The sequence below is a fragment of the Typopeltis vanoorti genome, chromosome 3 (assembly GCF_054136105.1).
Source record: "Typopeltis vanoorti isolate ZY-2024b chromosome 3, IOZ_Tvanoo_1.0, whole genome shotgun sequence".
Classification (NCBI taxonomy): Eukaryota; Metazoa; Arthropoda; class Arachnida; order Uropygi; family Thelyphonidae; genus Typopeltis; species Typopeltis vanoorti.
In genome coordinates this window covers 44,010,393-44,030,627 of record NC_143551.1, presented here as the reverse complement: position 1 = coordinate 44,030,627, position 20,235 = coordinate 44,010,393, and the positions used below count along the sequence as shown (strand labels likewise).

At 36.6% G+C, this 20,235-nt stretch overlaps 1 protein-coding gene across 1 annotated transcript in view; it reads left to right on the top strand.

The window, feature by feature from the left end:
- Positions 1-20,235, top strand: part of LOC150108087 (multiple PDZ domain protein-like) — an 859,697-nt gene that overhangs the window by 643,064 nt on the left and 196,398 nt on the right. Inside the window, exon 23 of the mRNA XM_090415962.1 lies at positions 8,311-8,407. Coding sequence (XP_090272088.1) covers positions 8,311-8,407 — 97 coding nt within the window. The remainder of the gene's footprint in view (positions 1-8,310; positions 8,408-20,235) is intronic.

Below are 20,235 nucleotides of genomic sequence, written 5' to 3'. Positions count from 1 at the left end.
CCAGAAGTTCAAAAAATTCAAAAGTACAAAATTTCATTTATTTGCCACCTAACTTTTATTATTTTTTTATTATTATTTTTTTGGGGGGCCGCCAAATATAATTTGTGTAGGGGCCCCAACTATCCTTAATCTGCCACTGGTGTCCATTCATGCACTCTATTCAAGTCCTCCTGCAAAGCCATAACAGCTGCTTGACTTTGCATTGTTTTTCCTTTTGCATCATCTGCAAACAGCTGCATATCACTAGTTAAACCCATCCAATATCGTTAATATACAAATTAAACAACAATGGTCTCCAAACTGACCACTGCAGTACACCACTAGTGACCTTTCTCTTAAGGGATACCACACCCCCATATACAACTTTGTGATGCCTATCTGACAGCTAGTCACTGAACAACTCAGATCTGTTATCCAATCCCATCTGCTTCAATTTATTTAATAGTTTATCATGTGGGAACCTATAAAAGCTTTTGCAAATTTCATGTATGCCACTGTATATGCATCTCACCAGTCTAACGTATTTGTCACCTTTTTATAATATGTAAGTAACTTAGTAAAACATAATCTTGCCATAACATACCCATGGTTGAAAACAGCAGTATTATTTGTGTTTATTGGTGAGAAGTAGTCCTGTATCCTACTTCTCACCAATCTCTCTAGTACTTTCATCACAACTCCAGATATACAGATTGGCCTATAATTCGGAGCCACAGAATTATTACCACCTTTATGCAGTGGAACAATTTTACCTTCTTTCCACTCCCTCGCAGCCTATGCTGTTGTAAGACTCTCGCTAAACAGGCATGCCAGTGCTACTGCCAATTCACTGGAACATTCCTTTAGGATGCATAGTGATATGTCATGAGATTTTATTGCCTTATTGATCAAGGTTATTCAACACTAAGTGCGAGGTTAATCTTCTTCAATGGCAGGCAGCCTCAAGTAGGGTGATGTGGGGCAAATATCAGAATGGGGAACTGGACAATGAGACTTATTTGTGCCTATGGTCCCACAGAAGGTTCCATTAAGGTAAGAGTGGAGGCATTTTTTGAGGCTTTAGAGAAAGCAACTGACACAATGAAAAAGGAAAAGTTGTCCTTGTTGGGGATCTAAATAGCAAAGTATGAAATGATTGTGAGACATGCAAAAATATTTTGGGAAAATTTGGAGAAAAGAGCAAAGCTAATAATAAGGCAAATACATGATGGATTTCTGCTCAGGACATGGACTGGTTATTACTAACACCATGTTCTAACATAAAAATGTGCACAAATTCACATGGAGAGAAGAGGCAAGGAATAAGTCTCATTCTTCTTTTCTTCTTCTTCTACTACGCGTTATTCCCGCTTCCCATGCAGGGTCCGCGTGTTACTTTAGATAACACGCGGACCCTGTTACTTCTTGTTAGTACTACTCCCAACCGACCCGTCGCCTGGTCTGCCGCTGGAGGGGGGGGATATATTTTTGACTGTAGAGGCATATGTTCATGGGGCCGGTTTGCCTGTTTGCGGGATGAAAAACACCAGATAAACTGGCGGAAAAAACTCTACTGACCTCGCCCAAGACCGGCTAACTTGGCTATGCCTGAGGAAGATCCTCAAATTCCTCACGTCTACAATGGGAATCAAACCTGGGACACTCCTTCCTCAGGCATATGGTTGCGAAGCGCAAAGCCACTAGGCTAACCGTGCGGTTAATAAGAAAAGTCTCATTGACTATGTTATTGTTGATAGTGATATTTTCTCCCTGGTGCAGGACACTAGAGTGTACAGAGGATTTGAAATTGGAAGTGATCACTATTTAATCTTGAGCAGGATAAAATTGAATTTCATATTGAAAAGAATAACATGTAAGATAGTTTTAAAGCGAATAAAAGTTGACCAGCTCTCAGATGTGAACTGTAGACTAAAATACACAAAGATTATTGATGAAAAAATGAAAGAGTTCGTGAATAGAAACCAAACCTTGTAGAATTAGTGGCAAGCCTTGAAGAAAACCCTGATTGATTCAGCCAGAGAGGCATGTGGTGAAGTTGTGTGCAAGGATAGAAAAATCAGGACTCCATGGTGGACACAGGAAGTTAAAGAGGCAATGAAGAAAAAGAAGAAAGCATATCAAAAGTTCCTGGCAAATAAGTCAGCTTGTGCTCTTAGAGAATACAGAGACAAATGTAAGAAAGCTAAACACTGTGTAAAACTAGTTAAAGAAAAGTCATAGGAAGACTTTGGCAAGAACATAGAAAATAAATATCAAGAAGGTGGCAAAATATTCTGGAGGTTGTAGAAGAAGCTTAGAAATAGAGGAACGTGTGCTGTAAAAGAAGTTAGAGATGATAAAGGTGACATGAAAACAGGAGAAAAAGATATGAAACAAGCAATGATAGCACAGTGGTAAAAAAAAACACTCAAAAGGCATACAGTCAGGAATGCATATCCATACTTGAAGTAGAAAAAGCCATCAAAGGCTTGAAATGTGGAAAGGCAGCAGAAGTAGATGATATTCAACTAGAAATGCTGAAGTAGGGTTGTATAAAAGTCTTACAGTGGCTGCACTGCATAGTTCAGAAAGCCTGGACAGAGGGACGAATTCCAGATGATTGGAGTAGAGCTCTCATAGTACCCATATATAAAATGGAAATAAAACTGAATATGAGAATTACAGAGGTATTGCCCTATTGAGTGTTCTTAGTATGATTTATGCAAGTATACTTGAGAAACGGTTAGGAAGAATTGTGGAAGAAAAGCTTGGTGAAGAACAAGCTGGATTCAGGCCAAATAGAGGCTGTCAGGATCTAATTTTCACTTTACGGCAAATAGTTGAGAAATCATGGGAATATAACAAAGATCTGTATTTAAGTTTTGTCGATCTGGAAAAGACATATGACAAAGTGACAAGAGAGAAGTTATTCAATATGCTACAGTTTTTATTTGAGTTGTAAGTCAGCAGTTATAATTGAAGGAAGTTGGTTTAATGTTAACTCTGGTGTGAGACAAGGATTTACATTATCCTCTCTGTTATTCATTATCTATATGGATCACATTATGAAGGAAATTGTTATTAAACATGATATCAAAATTGGAGATGTTAATTATTATTATTATTATTATTATATTTATTACGGGCAACTCCAAGGAGTCCTTAGACTCGTCGAGGGAGCCCCTTAACATCATGTCAACAACTATTCAGCTTCCACACAGTATCTATCATACCTTGCCTTGAACCCATCCTCAACAGACTCTGGCAACTTATTCCACTCATTCTCCACTCTAAAATGGGAAAAACCCAGCTCTAACACCTTTGCTAACCACACTCTTACCCAGTTTCCATGGATGGCCCCCTAGTCCTCCCACCACCAGACCTGTTTTGAAAAAATATCCTCTGAATTAATCTTATAGAAACCCTTCAGTAATTTGAATGTCTCAATCATATCACCCCTCTTCTGCCTATCAACCAATGTCTTCACCCCACAAATCTTCAACCTGTTCTCATAAGGTTCATTCCATAGACCTGCTGTCATCTTCGTCACATGCCTCTGGATCCTCTCTATCTCCTCCCCATCAAGAAGCCAGGGCTTCTTCTTGATGGGGAGGAGATAGAGAGGATCTGGGCACAGTAGTCAAGATGGAGATAGAGAGGATCTGGGCACAGTAGTCAAGATCTCTGCATCAAGTCTTATCAAGGCTTGATGCAGAGGAACAATAACTTGCTTGTCTCTGCTCGTCAAAGTATTCTTCAGTAACCAAGTGATTTGATGAGCTGATTTAGCCACTTTTGCAATGTTGTCCCCTAAACTTCAACTCCCTATCCACCAATTCCCACAAATCCCTGGCTTCGTCAGTCTCCTAGAGTACATTTCCACCAATGTGGTATACTGCTGCTAATCTTTTCACCGCAAAATGCATAACCTTACACTTTGCCACATTAAATTGACATCCATTCTCCTTAGCCCAGTCCCCCAATCTATCCAAATCATCTTGCAAAATTTTGACATCATGTGCATCCACTATTGCTCTACCCAACTTTGCATCATCAGCAAACAAATGAATAGTTCCTCTCAGATCCTTTCCGATATCATTAATGAACAAATTAAATAGTAGTGGTCCAAGAATAGAACACTGCGACACACTAGTCACAGGCCATCTTTTGGACTCTACTCCTGAATAAACTACTCTATGATATCTCTCTGTCAACCACTCTCCTATCCATCTCACCAACCCTATATCCATCCTCATATGCTGCAGTTTGCTGATTAGAATTCCATGTGGTATTCTGTCAACGGCCTTAGCAAAGTCCAGCAGTATGACTGTAAACCCATTACCCTTATCCAGCTCAACCGTCACTGTGTTATAAAATATGAGCAAGTTAGTGATGCATGATCTACCCTTAATGTCAGCTCTTTGCTGTATGCAGACGATGTTATACTTCTAAATAAATTTGCTACAAGTCTACAAGATTCCTTGACTAAATTGAATAACTGTTGTAATAGATATGGTATGTAGGTCAGCAATAAAAAGTCAAAGACTGAAAATAGGCAGAATCATTGAAAATGTCAACTGCGTTGTGAACAGAGAACCTGTGGAACAAATGAAAGATTTCAGCTACTTAGGCACGATTTTTAGTGAGATGGTAAATTAAACATGGAAATAGACAACAGAATCAACAAAGCTGGTATGATAGGAAGTCAATTGAATAAATTCATATGAAATAAGAGAGAAATTATTTAAATTAATGGGATATTAAATCCCACATTGTTTTAAAACTGAATAAGAAACTCAAAGATTGGAATCAGAGAGTTTCATGCCGAATATAGTAAACTATAAAAGTATCAGCGATTATTAGCGTGAGCTAATGCAAGTGATCCTAGTACATAATACAATACCGGGCAACTCGCAGCAAAGGTGGTAAAGTTCTGATTGCTATTCTTAGGTATTTTCCATGATGTAAAAACACATTTCCTAGGAAATGTATGCTGTTATTACATTATGGTGGGAGGTCACTACCCAGACCAGTTTCAGCCTTTTTTGAGGCTTCATCAGTGAGTAGCTAGACCAAATTAATACCAAACGGTATAGCGAAAAGAACTTATATACTCTGCTGTACGAGTTGTCAAACAGGTGCACCCATTAAGTTACTTAAATATAAAGAGCCAATAGGCTTCATTTCGGCGATGTTATAGTTTACTATATTCGGCATGAAACTCTCTGATTCCAGTTTTTGAGTTTTTTATTCGGTTTTAAAACAATGTGGGATTTAATATCCCCTTAATTTAAATAATGTTTTTATCACCGAAATGAAGCCTATTGGCTCTTTATATTTAAGTAAGAGAAAAATTAGTCGATACACTAAATTAGCTGTATACAAGACGGTGTATAATCCAGTTTTAACTTATGGATCTGAGAGCTGGGTCAGTAGTAAAACACTTGACGAAAGACTACAGAATTCTCAAGGTTTTTCTTCGCCTAATTTGTCAATTTCTTCTCATACTGCACTTTTGTTTTCCTTACTAACTGAGACACTCTCCTGGCTTGGTGTTTATACTCTTCATGAAACTGATTATTACAATTATTCATCTTCTATTCATCATTCATCCATTCTTCACCTATCTTATTCATCCTTTTGGCCTTCGGAATACATTCACACATTAACACTGTTATGTATTTCTTTGTCAGTTCTCAAGCATCATTTATTTCTTTACCAATCAACTTTTTCATTCCATGCTATAGCTTTAACCTATCTCCTATGCTTGTCATAATCACCAGCCTTATAATTCCACATATATCCATACCTCATAGAAGTGTGCATATGGCTAGCCACAACCCAGGTGACACTTTATGATTACTCTCATCAACTGGAGGAAAGTGTGAAAACCTTCCTTTGTTCCCTAATCCGAGTTGCTTATGCATTTCATCATCACCACTCTCCATATTCCCTGGCCTATAGCAACATCCAACTTAGTATATCTTTCTGTCAACTTCCACGTTACACCACACTGTCTCATAACCAGTGCCACTATTTCCCTCTTTCATATCTACCTTATGTGGACTTAATTCCCCTGCTACCATCAGCAGCACTTTCCCCCACTTCTGTCCCTTTCTATCCTTGCAAAAAATACTGTACCTTTCATTTTTTTATTTCTGTTACAATATTATCTTTATTCAACTACGTGTCGCTTATTCCAATGATTTTGGGGAAAATAAACTCAATCACTGAAACCATTTCATCTTCTTTATTTATGATACTTCTGGCATTTGTAAAGAAACACAGTAGTTCATTTTTAGGTTTCAGATTATAATTTGTTTTCAGACCCATTCAAAGACATTTGAAAATGTATATCACTTGAGGAGACTTATATTTTTAGGCTGATAAAATATTTATGTGCAATAAGTGATTACAACCATTTTCCATGTGTGTGTGTGTGTGTGTGTGTGTGTGTGTGTGTGTGTGTGTGTGTGTGTGTGTGTGTGTGTGTGTGTGTATTTCATATTGGAAGTTTCTGTTATTTTATCCTGCCATTAACAGCAAACTATTATCCACTCTCCTGCCAAAAGGCTGTGGGTTTGAATCATCATGGGCATGAATGTTTGTGATTATCCACAAAAATACAAGTGGTGGTGGACGATAGATGGCATTGGTGTAGTTGCAGTTTGTTGTAATTGTTGGATTCAGTGGTGGAGACAGAGTAACTGCCCTCCCTCGATGAGTCTTTCGACTACCTGGAGGTGTTGCATAATAATAATAATAATGATAATAATAAAAGGACTAAAAATATAAAATTATGTTAGAAGTTTTTTCACTTGGTTATACTATAAATTAGAGATACCAAGATATTATATACTTGGTTTAATCCTTTATCCAAGTGTAAGCAAACAAAATTTGCGCCTGAAGTATTTTCAGGACTGGGGCAACTCGTAGTAAAGGTGGTATGACTTCACATCACTTGCCTTAGTATCCCATAATGCAAAGCACATCTCTTTGCAGACATGTATAATGCTATGCATTATGGGAAGGGTTCACTACCCAGACCGTTTTGACCTTTATTGAGGTCTCTTCAATGGGAGCCAGACCCAGAGGTGATACTAAAGTTGAAGTTTCCCATAATGCATAGCATTATACATGTCTGCACAGAGATGTGCTTTGCATTATGGGATACTGAGGCAAGTGATGTGAAGTCATACCGCCGTTATCACGAGTTGCTCCAGTCCTGAAAATACTTCAGGCTTAAACTCTGTTTTACTTACAGTTGGATAAAGGATTAAACTAAGTATATAATTTCTTGGTATCTTTAATTTATAATATAAATTTATATTGTATACATTTAGTCTATATCCATATTTTTAATTACAGCCACACTGCATATACTGTGGCTGTAATTACTCATTTCATTCATGCAACTTATTAACACTGGCTTATTAAACAGTTATTTTATGAAGTAATTGTTTCCTGAAAGTAATTGGCTTCAATAAAGTTTTTTGTAAACAAAAAAATGAACAGTCGTCTAACTATAATTAGGCAATATTACCAAAAAAAGTGAATGATTATGTATACGTCGAAGTTTTTTTTTTTTTTCTTCAGATTAAAATATTTTAAAAAAAAACATATTTTAGAATCAAGATTTCTCTTATTTTGTCCATTAACAACAAATTATATTTATATGATAAAATGGCCAGAAATATAAAAATATATATCTTTAGACTATATCTCTATTTTACTCACATTGCAGCAACTATTCATTTCATACTCCTTAGCAGCACTAGCTCTGAGATAAACTATAAACAAAAATTAATCCGATTAAGTGTCCTGCTGACTGTGAAGGATTATCACACCTCTTAATAGAGATTATTGATGGCAAGAACTTTTTATTCGTGTTTCACCAACTCTGTTGTATGTTTCACAATATCATTTTGGTTTGTGTAATATGTCAAAGCCAGTAGAGAGATTAATGGTATTTCCATGTAAGAGATGTTCAACTTCTAGTTTGTATAATATCAGAGGTGAGCAGAAAATTGAAAAAGAAGAAGAAACTTAGATTTGAAAGATTTCATGCTGATATGAATATCAGTATATAGCTGCTTAAATAATCAGTTATAGTATCAATAGTGCTTAGTCTAAAAAGCTTTATTATGCAAGTATTTCATTGTACAAGTTTTAATCTCTACACTCAGATGCTCATTATATATTTTTATAAACTCCTAGAGATATTTATATGGTATTTATAAAACAGCATTGCATATTTGGTTGAAAAAAATACTTTATTCTTGCAATGAAAATAATAATGTTCCATTTTCAGTTTTTTCTTTGTGCTTTAAGATTGATCGTGCCAGTGCAGGTTTTGTAAAACTGTCCCCACAAGATAAGCTGTTCTATCCTGATGAAGAAGAAGAAGATGAATTTGGATATACATGGAGTAAGTATTAAATAGTGCATGCATATATTCCACATATCTCAATTTATAGCCAGCCTGGTTGGCTGAGTGGTTAGCATATCCACTCTCCAGCCAAAAGGCTACGGGTTTGAATTCCACCATGGGCATGGCTGTTTGTGATTGTGAAAGCACTAGTGGTCGTGGTGGTCAGTAGATGGTGTTGGTATAGATGTTCGCTGTAGTTGGTGGATTGGGTGGCAGAGAGTTGAGGAGTGGGTATCCTTCCTTAATGAGTCTTTTGACTCCCTGGAGGTGTCACGTAATAATAATAATATATATTCTCCAGAAAATAAAAATGTTTTAGCTATTAATTATATAATTTTTTTATTAATTTTTACATGTATTATTTATTTGGGTACATTATAATTTACTCTTAGAATTTTAAATATGAGATTGTGTTTTCATATAAAAATAATGTATGAGTAGGAGACAACCTACTCAGATATTTTATATTAACCCATAGATGAGGTGTTACAAAACCTATATGGTGAAAAGTACGATACAGAAATGGGGGCTATAGAGATCAGTTTGTTAAAGGGACATTTTTTTTTCACTAACTTATGTGCTGTAACAAGATGACAAATACCTTGGATAAGGGGAGATGCATATATGGTGGTGTGCGTGGATTTTGCAAAAGCTTTTGATAGGCTCCCACATGACAAGCTGTTAAATGAATTGAAACAGATGGGATCGGATAACAGACTTCTGAGTTGGATCAGTGGATGGTTGTCAGGTATATATCAGAAAGTTGTATATGGGGGTGCAGTATCTGAAAGAGAAAGATCACTAGTGGTGTACTACAGGGGTCAGTTTTGGGGCCATTGTTGTTGTTCAATTTGTATGTTAAAGATATTGGGATGGGTTTAACTAGTGATATGCAGCTCTTTGTAGATGATGCAAAACTGTGGAGAGAAATGCAGTGCCAAGCGAATGTTATAGCCTTATAAGTTTATAAGAGGACTTGAATAGATTGCATGAATGGGCAAGTAAGTGGAACTGTCAGTTCAATGTTACAAATTGTAAGGTTTTGAAACTTGGTAAGCAATGATGGAATGCAACGTATTTCCTCTATCTACTTTAAAAAGCAGCATTGCATATTTGGTTGTAAAAAATACTTTATTCTTGCAATGAAAATAAGAATAATGTTCCATTTTCGGTTTTTTCTTTGTGCTTTAAGATTTAATTTCCTCTGCCTGCTATGTTTGCCTTGGTTGTCTGTAGAAAAGTTGGAGGAAAAATCTGATGCAAGAAGTCTCTCACTTTGAGTGGCCACTGTGGTACCATGAGAATGTGAGAGGTGGAAACAAAGAAGGGCAGAAGTTATGCCCAGTAGCCTTAATGAGGGATCAGAAGGCTCAAATGCAGTTTGAGTAGGAGAAAGCATACAAGTTGCTACTCAAGTTGCATACAAGTTTGGGGAATTTGAATAGTGCACGCAAACTGGTTGTATTACAGCCTTCTGCGTTATAAGGGGCAAGCAGTATTCTTTGTGAACGAGTATTCCAACAGCCAGCAAGCTTACAGGCTGCATTCTTGAGTTACGTGTGTTTTTTTCCCCTTTGTTCTTTATTGGTTCAGGCAGTGTCAAGTCACTGTTGATAATTTTTTTTTTAACATCCAAACCATTGTCCACAAAGACTTCCTCTACCTGATCAAAATGTATGGCAAGTTTTACTGTGAGGTTTTGAAGCAGCTAAAGAAGAGCATTTGGTGCAAATGTCCAGACAAGTGGAAGAACGATTGCATTGTTCAACAGTCATTTCCTCATCCCCTATCACCTACCTCACCCCCGTGCAACTTTATCCTGTTCCCAAAGATGAAATTCCAGCTGAAAGGGCATCATTTTGCTATGATTGAGGAGATGTAGACAGAATCGCAGGTAGTTCTCAACACTGCTCTTGTCACTGTATTGTAAAAGGTAACCAGATGCCTCCATTCTACCAACACCCTCTTTCCGCTCTCTGGGTACCTGTCCAATTGCAACACTTTCATTAAACAGCCAACTTGATGGCATAGTCAGTTCCATAACACATTCCCTTAAACATGTGGTTAAATTCCATCTAGTCCAAATGTAATCCTTAAATTTTTACCCAAGAATAAATCTCATGATAAACCTGAAGTCAGCTGAATGAATAAACAGTTTTTTAAGAAATGTCTTATAAGGAAAAGCTATGAAGGTTCTATTGGGTCTATAATTTGCTACCTCTGTCTTGGGACCATCTTTGTACGTGGAATTATATTTGTCCTCTTTCTACTCCCTTGGCACCTTCCTAGGACAGAGGAGCAGCCAATTCTCTTGCATATTCTCATAATATACTGGCTGATACTCCATCTAATCCCATGACTGTATTTACATTAAGGTTCTGTAATATCATAAAAGTGCCCACAATTCATTTCCCTCTATAACCTAAACTTATATGCATATTTTTTTCTGACCACAGTCATGATCTCAAATTGTGGCTTTGAGGTTTTTTTTTTTTTTTTTTTTTTTTTTTTTTTTTAAATAGATGCTCTGGTTTTCTATTGTAAAATATAAATTTGACCTGTAATACATTTCCTATATTAGTGTTATTTGCATAAGATAGATATGAAGAGATTTATCACATTTCGCCAGCATTCTCCATGACACCGCAAACCATTACCCTTTATCCAAGCTCAGATATCAAGATAAAAATTCGGGATCTATCAATGGTTCAAGCAAAAACTCCAATCTTTACTCAACCTACACACTACAGCCTAAATCAAGCATAAAAAAAAATCATCAATAAATTAAAAATAGGTACTGTAAGAGCCAAATGAATATGAGGTGTTACCTAAAAGTTTGGGTAATTTGGCCATTAAAACAAAATTTACTTACCTAATTCCTAGTTTTCACCATCTCCTTTAAAATAGTTCCCTTGGACATGTATGAAAATGGGTTTTCCATGACTGCAATCCTGGAAATCCACAATTTGACTTGTATATGGGGAAGCATTATCAGGGAGTAGGAAGGTTACAAATGGAGTTCAACAAGGTTCAGTACTGGGATCATTGCTGTTCATTCTTTCTGTGATATTGTCATAGGACTACAGGGAGATGTTCAGTTGTTTGCAGATGATATGAAGTTTGGAACAGTTATTAGTAATAATGCCAATGTTTGGGCTCTTCAAGAGGATTCGAATAAGTTGGAAAAGTGGGCAAATAAATGCTGATGTCAGTTTAGTGCAACTAAATACAAGGTTTTGAAATTTGGGATCCACAGATGGAATGCTTCATACTTAATGGAGTTATACTAGAAGAAGTGAGGGAAGCAATGGATCTTGATGTGATTGCTGATAGAAATTTGAAATTCAGAGGGTATATTATGAAGGTCGTGAGGCCATCTCCCATAATTTTTGCAGTATTAAGGAAGATATCAACCATGAGAGATAAAAGGGTGCTGGTCCCATTGTATAAAGCTTTGATCAGATTTCATCTGAATTTCTGTGCTAAGATCTGGTCACTGAGATTTAAAGGGAATGAATTAACCTTGGAGAGGGTGCAGAGACAGATAAAAAAATTATATCAGAACTGTACAATGTTGATTATGAGGATAGACTGTGGAATTTGGTGGATGGAAGATGAAGTGGGGGACATGATTGAGATATTTAAGCTGTTGAAGAGTTATCATTGTAACACTGAGGATATTTTTCATATAGTAGAATGATGGGAGGGAACAAAGATAAGGGGCCACCCCTAGAAGTTAAAAAAGGAAGTAGTAAGTAAAAGGTTAAGTTTTTTGCATGGAGATTGGCAGGAGCTTGGAATGCATTGCCTGAGAGGATGATGAAAGTGCAAACAGTGGATGAGTTTAAGGAGTAGTATGATAAATTTGTATTGACTAGTGTTGACCTCCCATGATGAGTCATCTGACTACATGGAGGTCAAGAAAATGATAATAATAAATTATAAATAATAATAATAATAATAAAGGAAGGATAGAGAAGATAGAACTGGGGGAGGAGTACTGTTGATGATAGCTGATGTGTTGCAGCAAAAGAAAGTAGTATATCAAGATGATAGACATGTGAATGAGAGTTCATTTGAAGGGGTTTGGTGCGAAATAGTGACCAATGCAACCAAATATACAGTTGGATGCTGCTATAGGCCAGGGAGTACAGGGGGAGATATTGAATTCATGCATCAGTAAATTAGTGCAATGAGTGCAGGTTTAGTGATTATTATGGGAGATTTTAATTACAGTGATACAAATTGGAAGGAGGAAATATCACGTAACAAAAAGGAAATGGAGTTCATACATCTTCTACGAGATAATTACTTGAAACACACGACTGAAGGGACACGTAGTGTGAGAGTGTTGGACCTGGTTATTGGTTCAGAGGATATATGCATAAGTAAGGTGTCCTCGTTACCTCCAATTGGTGAAAGCGATCATGTGGTATTGACTTGGGAGGTTGCAAAATCTGTGGATTTTTCTGTTAAGAAGGGGTATATATTGGAACTACAGGTTAGGCAATTATAACAAGTTCGGAGTGAGCTTGCAGCCATCCCATGGCAGAACATATTGCAGGGGAAAGATGTTAGCAGTACATGGGAAAAAATCAGCAGGTATCTGAGGAAAGCAATATCAGATTGTGTCCTCATGGTCAGGAAGTCAAACAAGGCAGGCGTTAGATGGATCTGCAGTAGTAGTATCAAGCTTGACCTGCAAAAAAAAGAAAATGTTATGGAGAATTTACAAGGAGAAAGGCAATCAGTACACTCATGAGCAGTACAAGGCTCAAGCTAGGAAGGTTACCAGCATAGTAAGAAAAGCTAAATCAGATTATGAGATGACCTTAGCCAAAGAGATCAAGGGTAATCCCAAAGAGTTCTTCTGCTATGTGGCAAGTAAACGGAAGAATGACTTCCGATATTTCATGTTAAAACATTCAAAAATGGGAGACTTGTCTGACTTTGAAAGAGGACAAATCGTTGGTGCATATTTAGCTGTAGCATCAGTGACAAAATCTTCCACGTTATTAGGTGTATCAAGATCAAAAGTTTCTAAGATTATGTCGACATGCACAGATCATGACAAGACAATATCATCGAAGAGAAACAGTGGGCAAAAATCAAAAATGGCAGAAAGCGATCATTGGACATTGAGAAGAGTTGTTTTGAAAAATCACCGAACTGTTGCAGCACAAAAGGACTGAATGTTTATCTTGCAGAACCTGTTTCCACAAAAATTGTCCAACAGGAGTTTCGTAAATCCAATATTCATGGTAAAGCTGCAAGAAAAAAAGTCCTCAGATGAGTAAACAATGGCATCACCTGTCAAAATTGGAAAAGTGTGATGTGGCCTGACCTTCACACTGTTTCCTACATCAGGATGAATTTACGCTTGGAAAACACCCAAGGAAGCCTACAATTTGGAATGTGCGGTTCTAACAGTAAAGTATGTGAGCAGTTCTCTGATGTTCTGGGCATCAGTATTGTGGTATTCTGTTAGTCTCATTATTACTCTTTAGGCAGAATTACTGCAAGTGATTATTTGGATATTTTGGGTAATCAAGTGCATTCCATGATCCAAACAATAGTGCAGTATTCGAAGATGATATTGCCCCATTCACATAGCTTGGACTGTACAGTCAGGTTTGAAGAGCATGAAGGCGAACTTCAACAGCTTCATTGGCCAGTGCTATTCTAGTCTTCAAAACTGACCAGATTTGAACAGTATTGAACCACTCTGATCAGATTTGGAGACTAGAATAAGAAAAAGATTATTATAAACATGCTGAAGATGTTCGAGAAAAATGGTGCAAATTCCACCAGAAACTATTCAAAACTTATTTGAGTCCATTCCAAGAAGAATTTAGGCTGTACTGATTGCAAAAGGTGGTTCAACAACATATTAATAAAGAAATATATACGTATAACAAGTGTTTCTGTTATTTTGTCCAATGCCTGTACATTGGTATATTTGGATTTTTCAAAAGCCTTTGATCCACATTGCCACAACAAGCTGGTAACAAAAGTGAATTGGACAGAAACAGCTGTGAGTGAGCTGGTTAGGTGATTGGCTGTCAGTTGTCAACAGGTTGGGTATGGAGAAGTGATTTCCCAAACAAATAAGGTCACTAGCAGAGTGCTACAGGGATCTGTTTGGGGGAATCGGTATTGATAATGGTATTGGGACATACTGATGCAAAGTTGAAAACAGCTGTGAGGATCAAAGCAGATGTGGTGGGCTTCAAGGAGGATCTCTGTAGACTATTATGTGACACCTCCAATGAGCCCAAGGACTCATCGAGGGAGGGCACCTACTCTACAACTCCCTGTCTCCACCACTCAATCCACCAACTACTACCAACCGCAACTACCATCATCATCCACACCAGTGCCATCTACCACCCACCACTAATCTTTTCACAGACAACCACAAACATCATGCCCATGGTGGGATTCAAACCTGCAACCTTTTGGCTGGAGAGCAGATACTCTAACCACTCGGCCAACCAGGCTAGCTGTGTGAGCAGAGGTATCAGTTTAATGTTTGCAAAATGCAAGGAAATATGGACACAAGGTTGGGATGCAGAGTATAAAATTGATGCAAAATTTTTAAAGTGGAAGAGACGAATGATCTGGCAGTGATCATCGACAGAGATTTGAAGTTTAGGTGTCACATTGCTGAAATGCTAAGAATGGAATGTTACAATGGATTATGGCATTAATGAGAAGGACATTGACATGCAGAAGCAAACAGGCTATGGTTCCATTGATCTGGTTGCATATGGACTAATACATGCAGATTTGGTCACTTGGTAGTGATCAAGATATTGCAGAGGATCTAGAGCAGGTTCAGTAAGTTCATGTCATGTGTAAAGAATGTGGGATATGAGGACAGATTGAGGGATTGCAACTTGCAGAGCCTTCTAATTAGAGGAGAAGGGATATGATTGAGACACATAAGTTAGTGAGGGATATTATCAGATTAATGTGGAGGAAATTTTTTATAAAGTAGAAGGAAACAAGGGTAGAATAAGAGGCCATTCCTGGAAATGTATAAGGAGAGTGTGAGCAAGGGGGGGGGGATAAGGATCAGGTTCGTTGTACAGAGAGTGATTGGTGAGTACAGAAACTGTGAATTAGTTTGTCATAATGTAATAATCTTTTTGCATGAATGTGTGCTCCTCCCATGAGGAGTCTTTTGACTCCATGGAGTTTGGTGTTAATATTAATCACCGTTTTGGTCATTTTCTTGTTAATTTTCATGCCAAATTTTTACAGCTGTTATTCCATTTAATTAAAGAATCTTTGGAGACTTGCAATGGATTTCATTAGAAGTACAACAATATCTGCATAAAGCAAACAGCTAAGTTTGATTTCTCTAATTCTGATATCAATTTTAATGCCACTTTCTCTCATAAATTGATGTAAATTGCTATCACATTAATGTGAATTACAATACTGCACTTTTGGCTTCCATCTAATTTGACATCAAACATCACTTTCCTGTACTTCCTTTAATTCTAACTTCTGATTTACAATGTAACTATAAATTTTCTTTTGCATTGTTTGTCCTGATTTCCCAATATAATTTTAGCATTCTCAAGAATTTTTTTCTTGGCACTTTATTGTATGCTTTTTTAAGATCTATGAAACTACAAAAAAAAAAAAAAAAAAAAAAGTGCAGGTAGCTTATTATGCATGTCCATAGATGTCAGGAGTAGACACATGGGTAGAGTTTGTTTGTTGCCTTGGTCAATACTATGGTACCTCAGATTGCAGGCATTAGTAAGACGCAAACATAATAACTAGTATCAAGTATAAAAGATACAGTATTTTTAGGAAGGATAGACAGGAGAGAGAGAGAGGGGGTGGGGGGGAGCTTGCTTCTAATGATATTGGATGAATTGAATCTGTGTATTGGGAACTGTGATTGTAACACTAGTAACAGTTTTTCATGTGTCCATGAGTTTGAAGCCATCTGGTGTGAGGTGGAGTCTAACAAGATTAAATACATAGTGGGGTGTTGTTACACACCTGGTGGACCAGTTGTTAGTGACAAAGAAATGCATCACCCATGATGAGTCTCTGACTCCAAGGAGGTTGGATGTTAATAACAGTACTAATAAATACAATGGGTGCAAAAAGAGTAATCATAATAAGGGCTTTAATTATTCGAACATGAAAATTGAAACTGAATTTATTGAACTATTGCGAGACAACTTCCTCAAGCAGAATGTGACAGAAGGAACTCAAGATCAAAGAGTGTTAGATCTGATTATAGTGTCAGAGAGGTTTCAGTTAAAGATATAACTATTCTGCCTCCGGTTGGTGACCGTGATCATGCAGTACTCACTTGGGAAGTGGCTAAGTTATGAATTCTTCATTCAGGAAAGGTTACATTCTGAACTACACAGCAGGAAATTATGACCACCTGAACAGTACAAGGGTGGTCTGAAAAGTTCTTGGCCTCAACCATAGATTGCAACACTATCAGCAAGATTTTTTTTTCTAAGTTGGTACATTTGTCATAAGCATCCATGTGAAATTGCAAGTCATTCTATCAAATAGTTTTTTTTTATACAACTGTCTGAAGCAAAAGTTTTGTCTGTATCCCTTGAAATTGATAAAATTGAGTATCGTGCTGCTATAAAATTCTTTGTAAAAGAACGTTTAACACCAAAAGAAATTCATTTGAAATTCATAAAAGTTTATGGGCACTCTTCTCCTTCAGTTTTGACAATTAAAAAATGGGCTGCCGAGTTTAAACATGGCTGTTCCAGCCTTGAAGATGATTCACGTGAAGGACATCCAAAAAGCGTAACAACACTCGAAATCATTGATCAAGCACATGATATAGTATTGGATGACTGGTGAGTCGAAGTGCATGAAATTGCTGAGACTATAGGCATTTCAAAAGAATGTGTAGGATATATTTTGCATGAAGAATTGCAAATGAAAAAGCTTTGCGTAAGATGGGTGCCATGCTTGCTCACAGCAGATCAAAAATGCACCCACATGAAAATCTCTGAACAGTGCTTGGAGCGTTTTAACAAGAATAAAACTGATTTTATGAATCGATTTATTACTATTGATGAGACTTGGATGCACCATTACACACCAGAATCCAAACAGCAGTCAAAACAGTAGACAGAAGCGGGTTGTGCAGCGCCAAAGAAGACAAAGTTTGGTTCCATCAGCAGGAAAGGTCAAGGCATCAGTGTTTTGGGATGATAAATACGTTTTATTTATTAATTATCTTGAAATTAAGGGATCTGCACTATGAATTATTGGAACATCCACCCTATTCCCCAGATTTGGCTCCCTCTGACTTTTATCTCTTCCCAAAACTAAAACTCTTTCTCCTTGGTCAACGTGTTTCTTCGAATCAAGAGGTGATTGCAGCAGCTGTAGAAGGGTATTTTGCTGATCTTACTGAGAACCACTACAGGGATGTGATAATGGCGCTGGAGCATTGCTGGAATAAATGTATTAGTCTTAAAGGAGATTATGTTGAAAAATAAAAATAATTTTGAAATTATAAATTCGTTTTTTCATTGTTAGGTTGAGAACTTTTCAGACCACCCTCGTATAGTGAGTTCAGCACAGTGGTATTGGTTGCTGGATGGGAATAATATCGACAGTGCATGGGAAGCATTTAAAAACTACTTAAATGATGCAATATCAGAACATGTCCTGATAGTTTGAAAAATAAATAGGTTAGGAGTGAAATGGATGTGTAATTTTTTCAAGCAAGAGATTTGTAGGAAAAGGCTGATGGGGGAAGGAATAGTGTGAATAAGGATGATGTCTGCTATGAAAATTATAAACAGCAGGTCAGAGTCACAAGTCGTTGTAAGGAAAGCTAAGTCTGAGTATGAAAAACTGGCTCCGTAAGCTAAAGACAACTTCAAAGAATTCTATTGTTATGCTGCAAGTGAAAGAAAGAATGAATATGAAAGAATAACTATACTGAATGCAGATAGTGTGAGGGTAACAGATGCAGAAGAGATTGTTCAATTAGTGAGTGTCATTTTGCTAAAAAAAAAAAAAAAAAAAAAAAAACTATCAACCTGATGTATGCATTGAGCTTGCTTCTATTACCTTTTCACTGGATGAAGAAACTTAGGTGTATGAGGAGAAGGTATTAGAGTTATAAATTAAAGCTATCAAGAAATTATATTCAGGTATCCCTCGATTAACGCGGTTAATTAATCCCTCAATGTTACTGCGTTAATCAAATCTAATAATCAATGGTAAAAATTACAATTCGTCCATGATCGATTACTGTATTAATAATTCGTTTTATATAGTACTCTTTTAAGAAAGATAAAAAATGAATGCAAAGTAAATGTTTAATAAATACTTGTACATGTATTATTTACTGCAATTTTTTTTATCAAAAGAAGTTATCAAGAGTCATTTGAACAGTTTTAGTTTTTTTCTTATCGGCATAAATTCTACAATAACAAGCAAAATGACTCTCCAGACCTCGGCAAACAAGCAATAAAACATAAAGAAAAAACACTGCAAATATAATACATGATAGTACAAATTAAGTAGATATTGAATCCAACATTATTTCATAGCTGAATATAGAAACTACAAGAGTTTCGTACCAAATATATAGAAACTAAAAGTTTTGGCAGATGCAAGCATAAACAACCTTATGGGCAACTCGTAGTACAGGTGGTGTAAGCTCCAGATCACTTTCCTTAGTATTTTCCATAATGTAAAGCACATCTCCTGTGATAAATAAGCCTTTGGGTCTCTATTTCAATAATACATGATGGTTTATTTATTTTCAGTTACAATTTAGAAATTATTGAACAAAGAATAAAAAAAAAAACTAAACCATACTATACTGACATCGGGGGGGTCGTGGTATCTCTCAGATACAATTTACTGTCAAATATCACAAACCTTTATATAACGTGTTAAACCAAACTGCAGCAAAAAACAGTGCGGAATATCACTCGTAACATATGAATGCACAGCTACTCATGACCTCCAAGCTATACACCGAATTATGTAAGAATATTTATAATAAACATTTCGCATGTATCTGTCAGATCAGCTGCGAGCTCCGCAGGGTTAAAAGTATGTTAATCAAAACTCTTGCCGCGTATATCAAGGGATTGCCGTAATTAATTTTGCTGCGTTAATCAAATCCCGCTTTAAGCAAGGGATACCTGTACTTGGCTTAATCCTTTATCCAAGTGTAAGCAAACAAAGTTTGCTACTGAAGTCTTCACATTCACCTTGTCCAGTTCCCTATTTAAAATTTGCTCTCATTACTCTACTTTCGATTATCTGCCAGTGAAGAAGTTTATGTTCATATTTGTTTTTGATGCTATTGCTATTTCTTCCTTTCCCTGATCACTATTGTTCAAATATAACATATATTCAGAACCTATATTTATTATGTAGTAGGATCAACATATTTTAGTCTTCTTCATCTCAGTAGCACCAGTAATGTTCATGTGGTACTTCTCTAGTTCCTTCTGCCAGTTCAACTTCTTTTCCATTGATACTTAGGTTGATGATGCCTATCTTGAATTCTGCTAATGCTAGGCTTGTTTGGCTAGCTGTGTTTTCACTGTTTGTCCTGATATCCTGATGAAAATACAATGGTTTTGCTTACCTAGGCACTACCTAGCATGAAATTTCATATTCTACCATTGTATTTGTTTCTGGTTTATGGGGTTTTATTTTTTATTGATTTTAAGGGAATGACAGCATAATACCAGAGTTAATTTTGCCCCCTATGTAAGTTATATTGACATTAACTTTAAGTATAATGTTGTGTGGATGTTTAGACATTTTCACTGATGTTATTG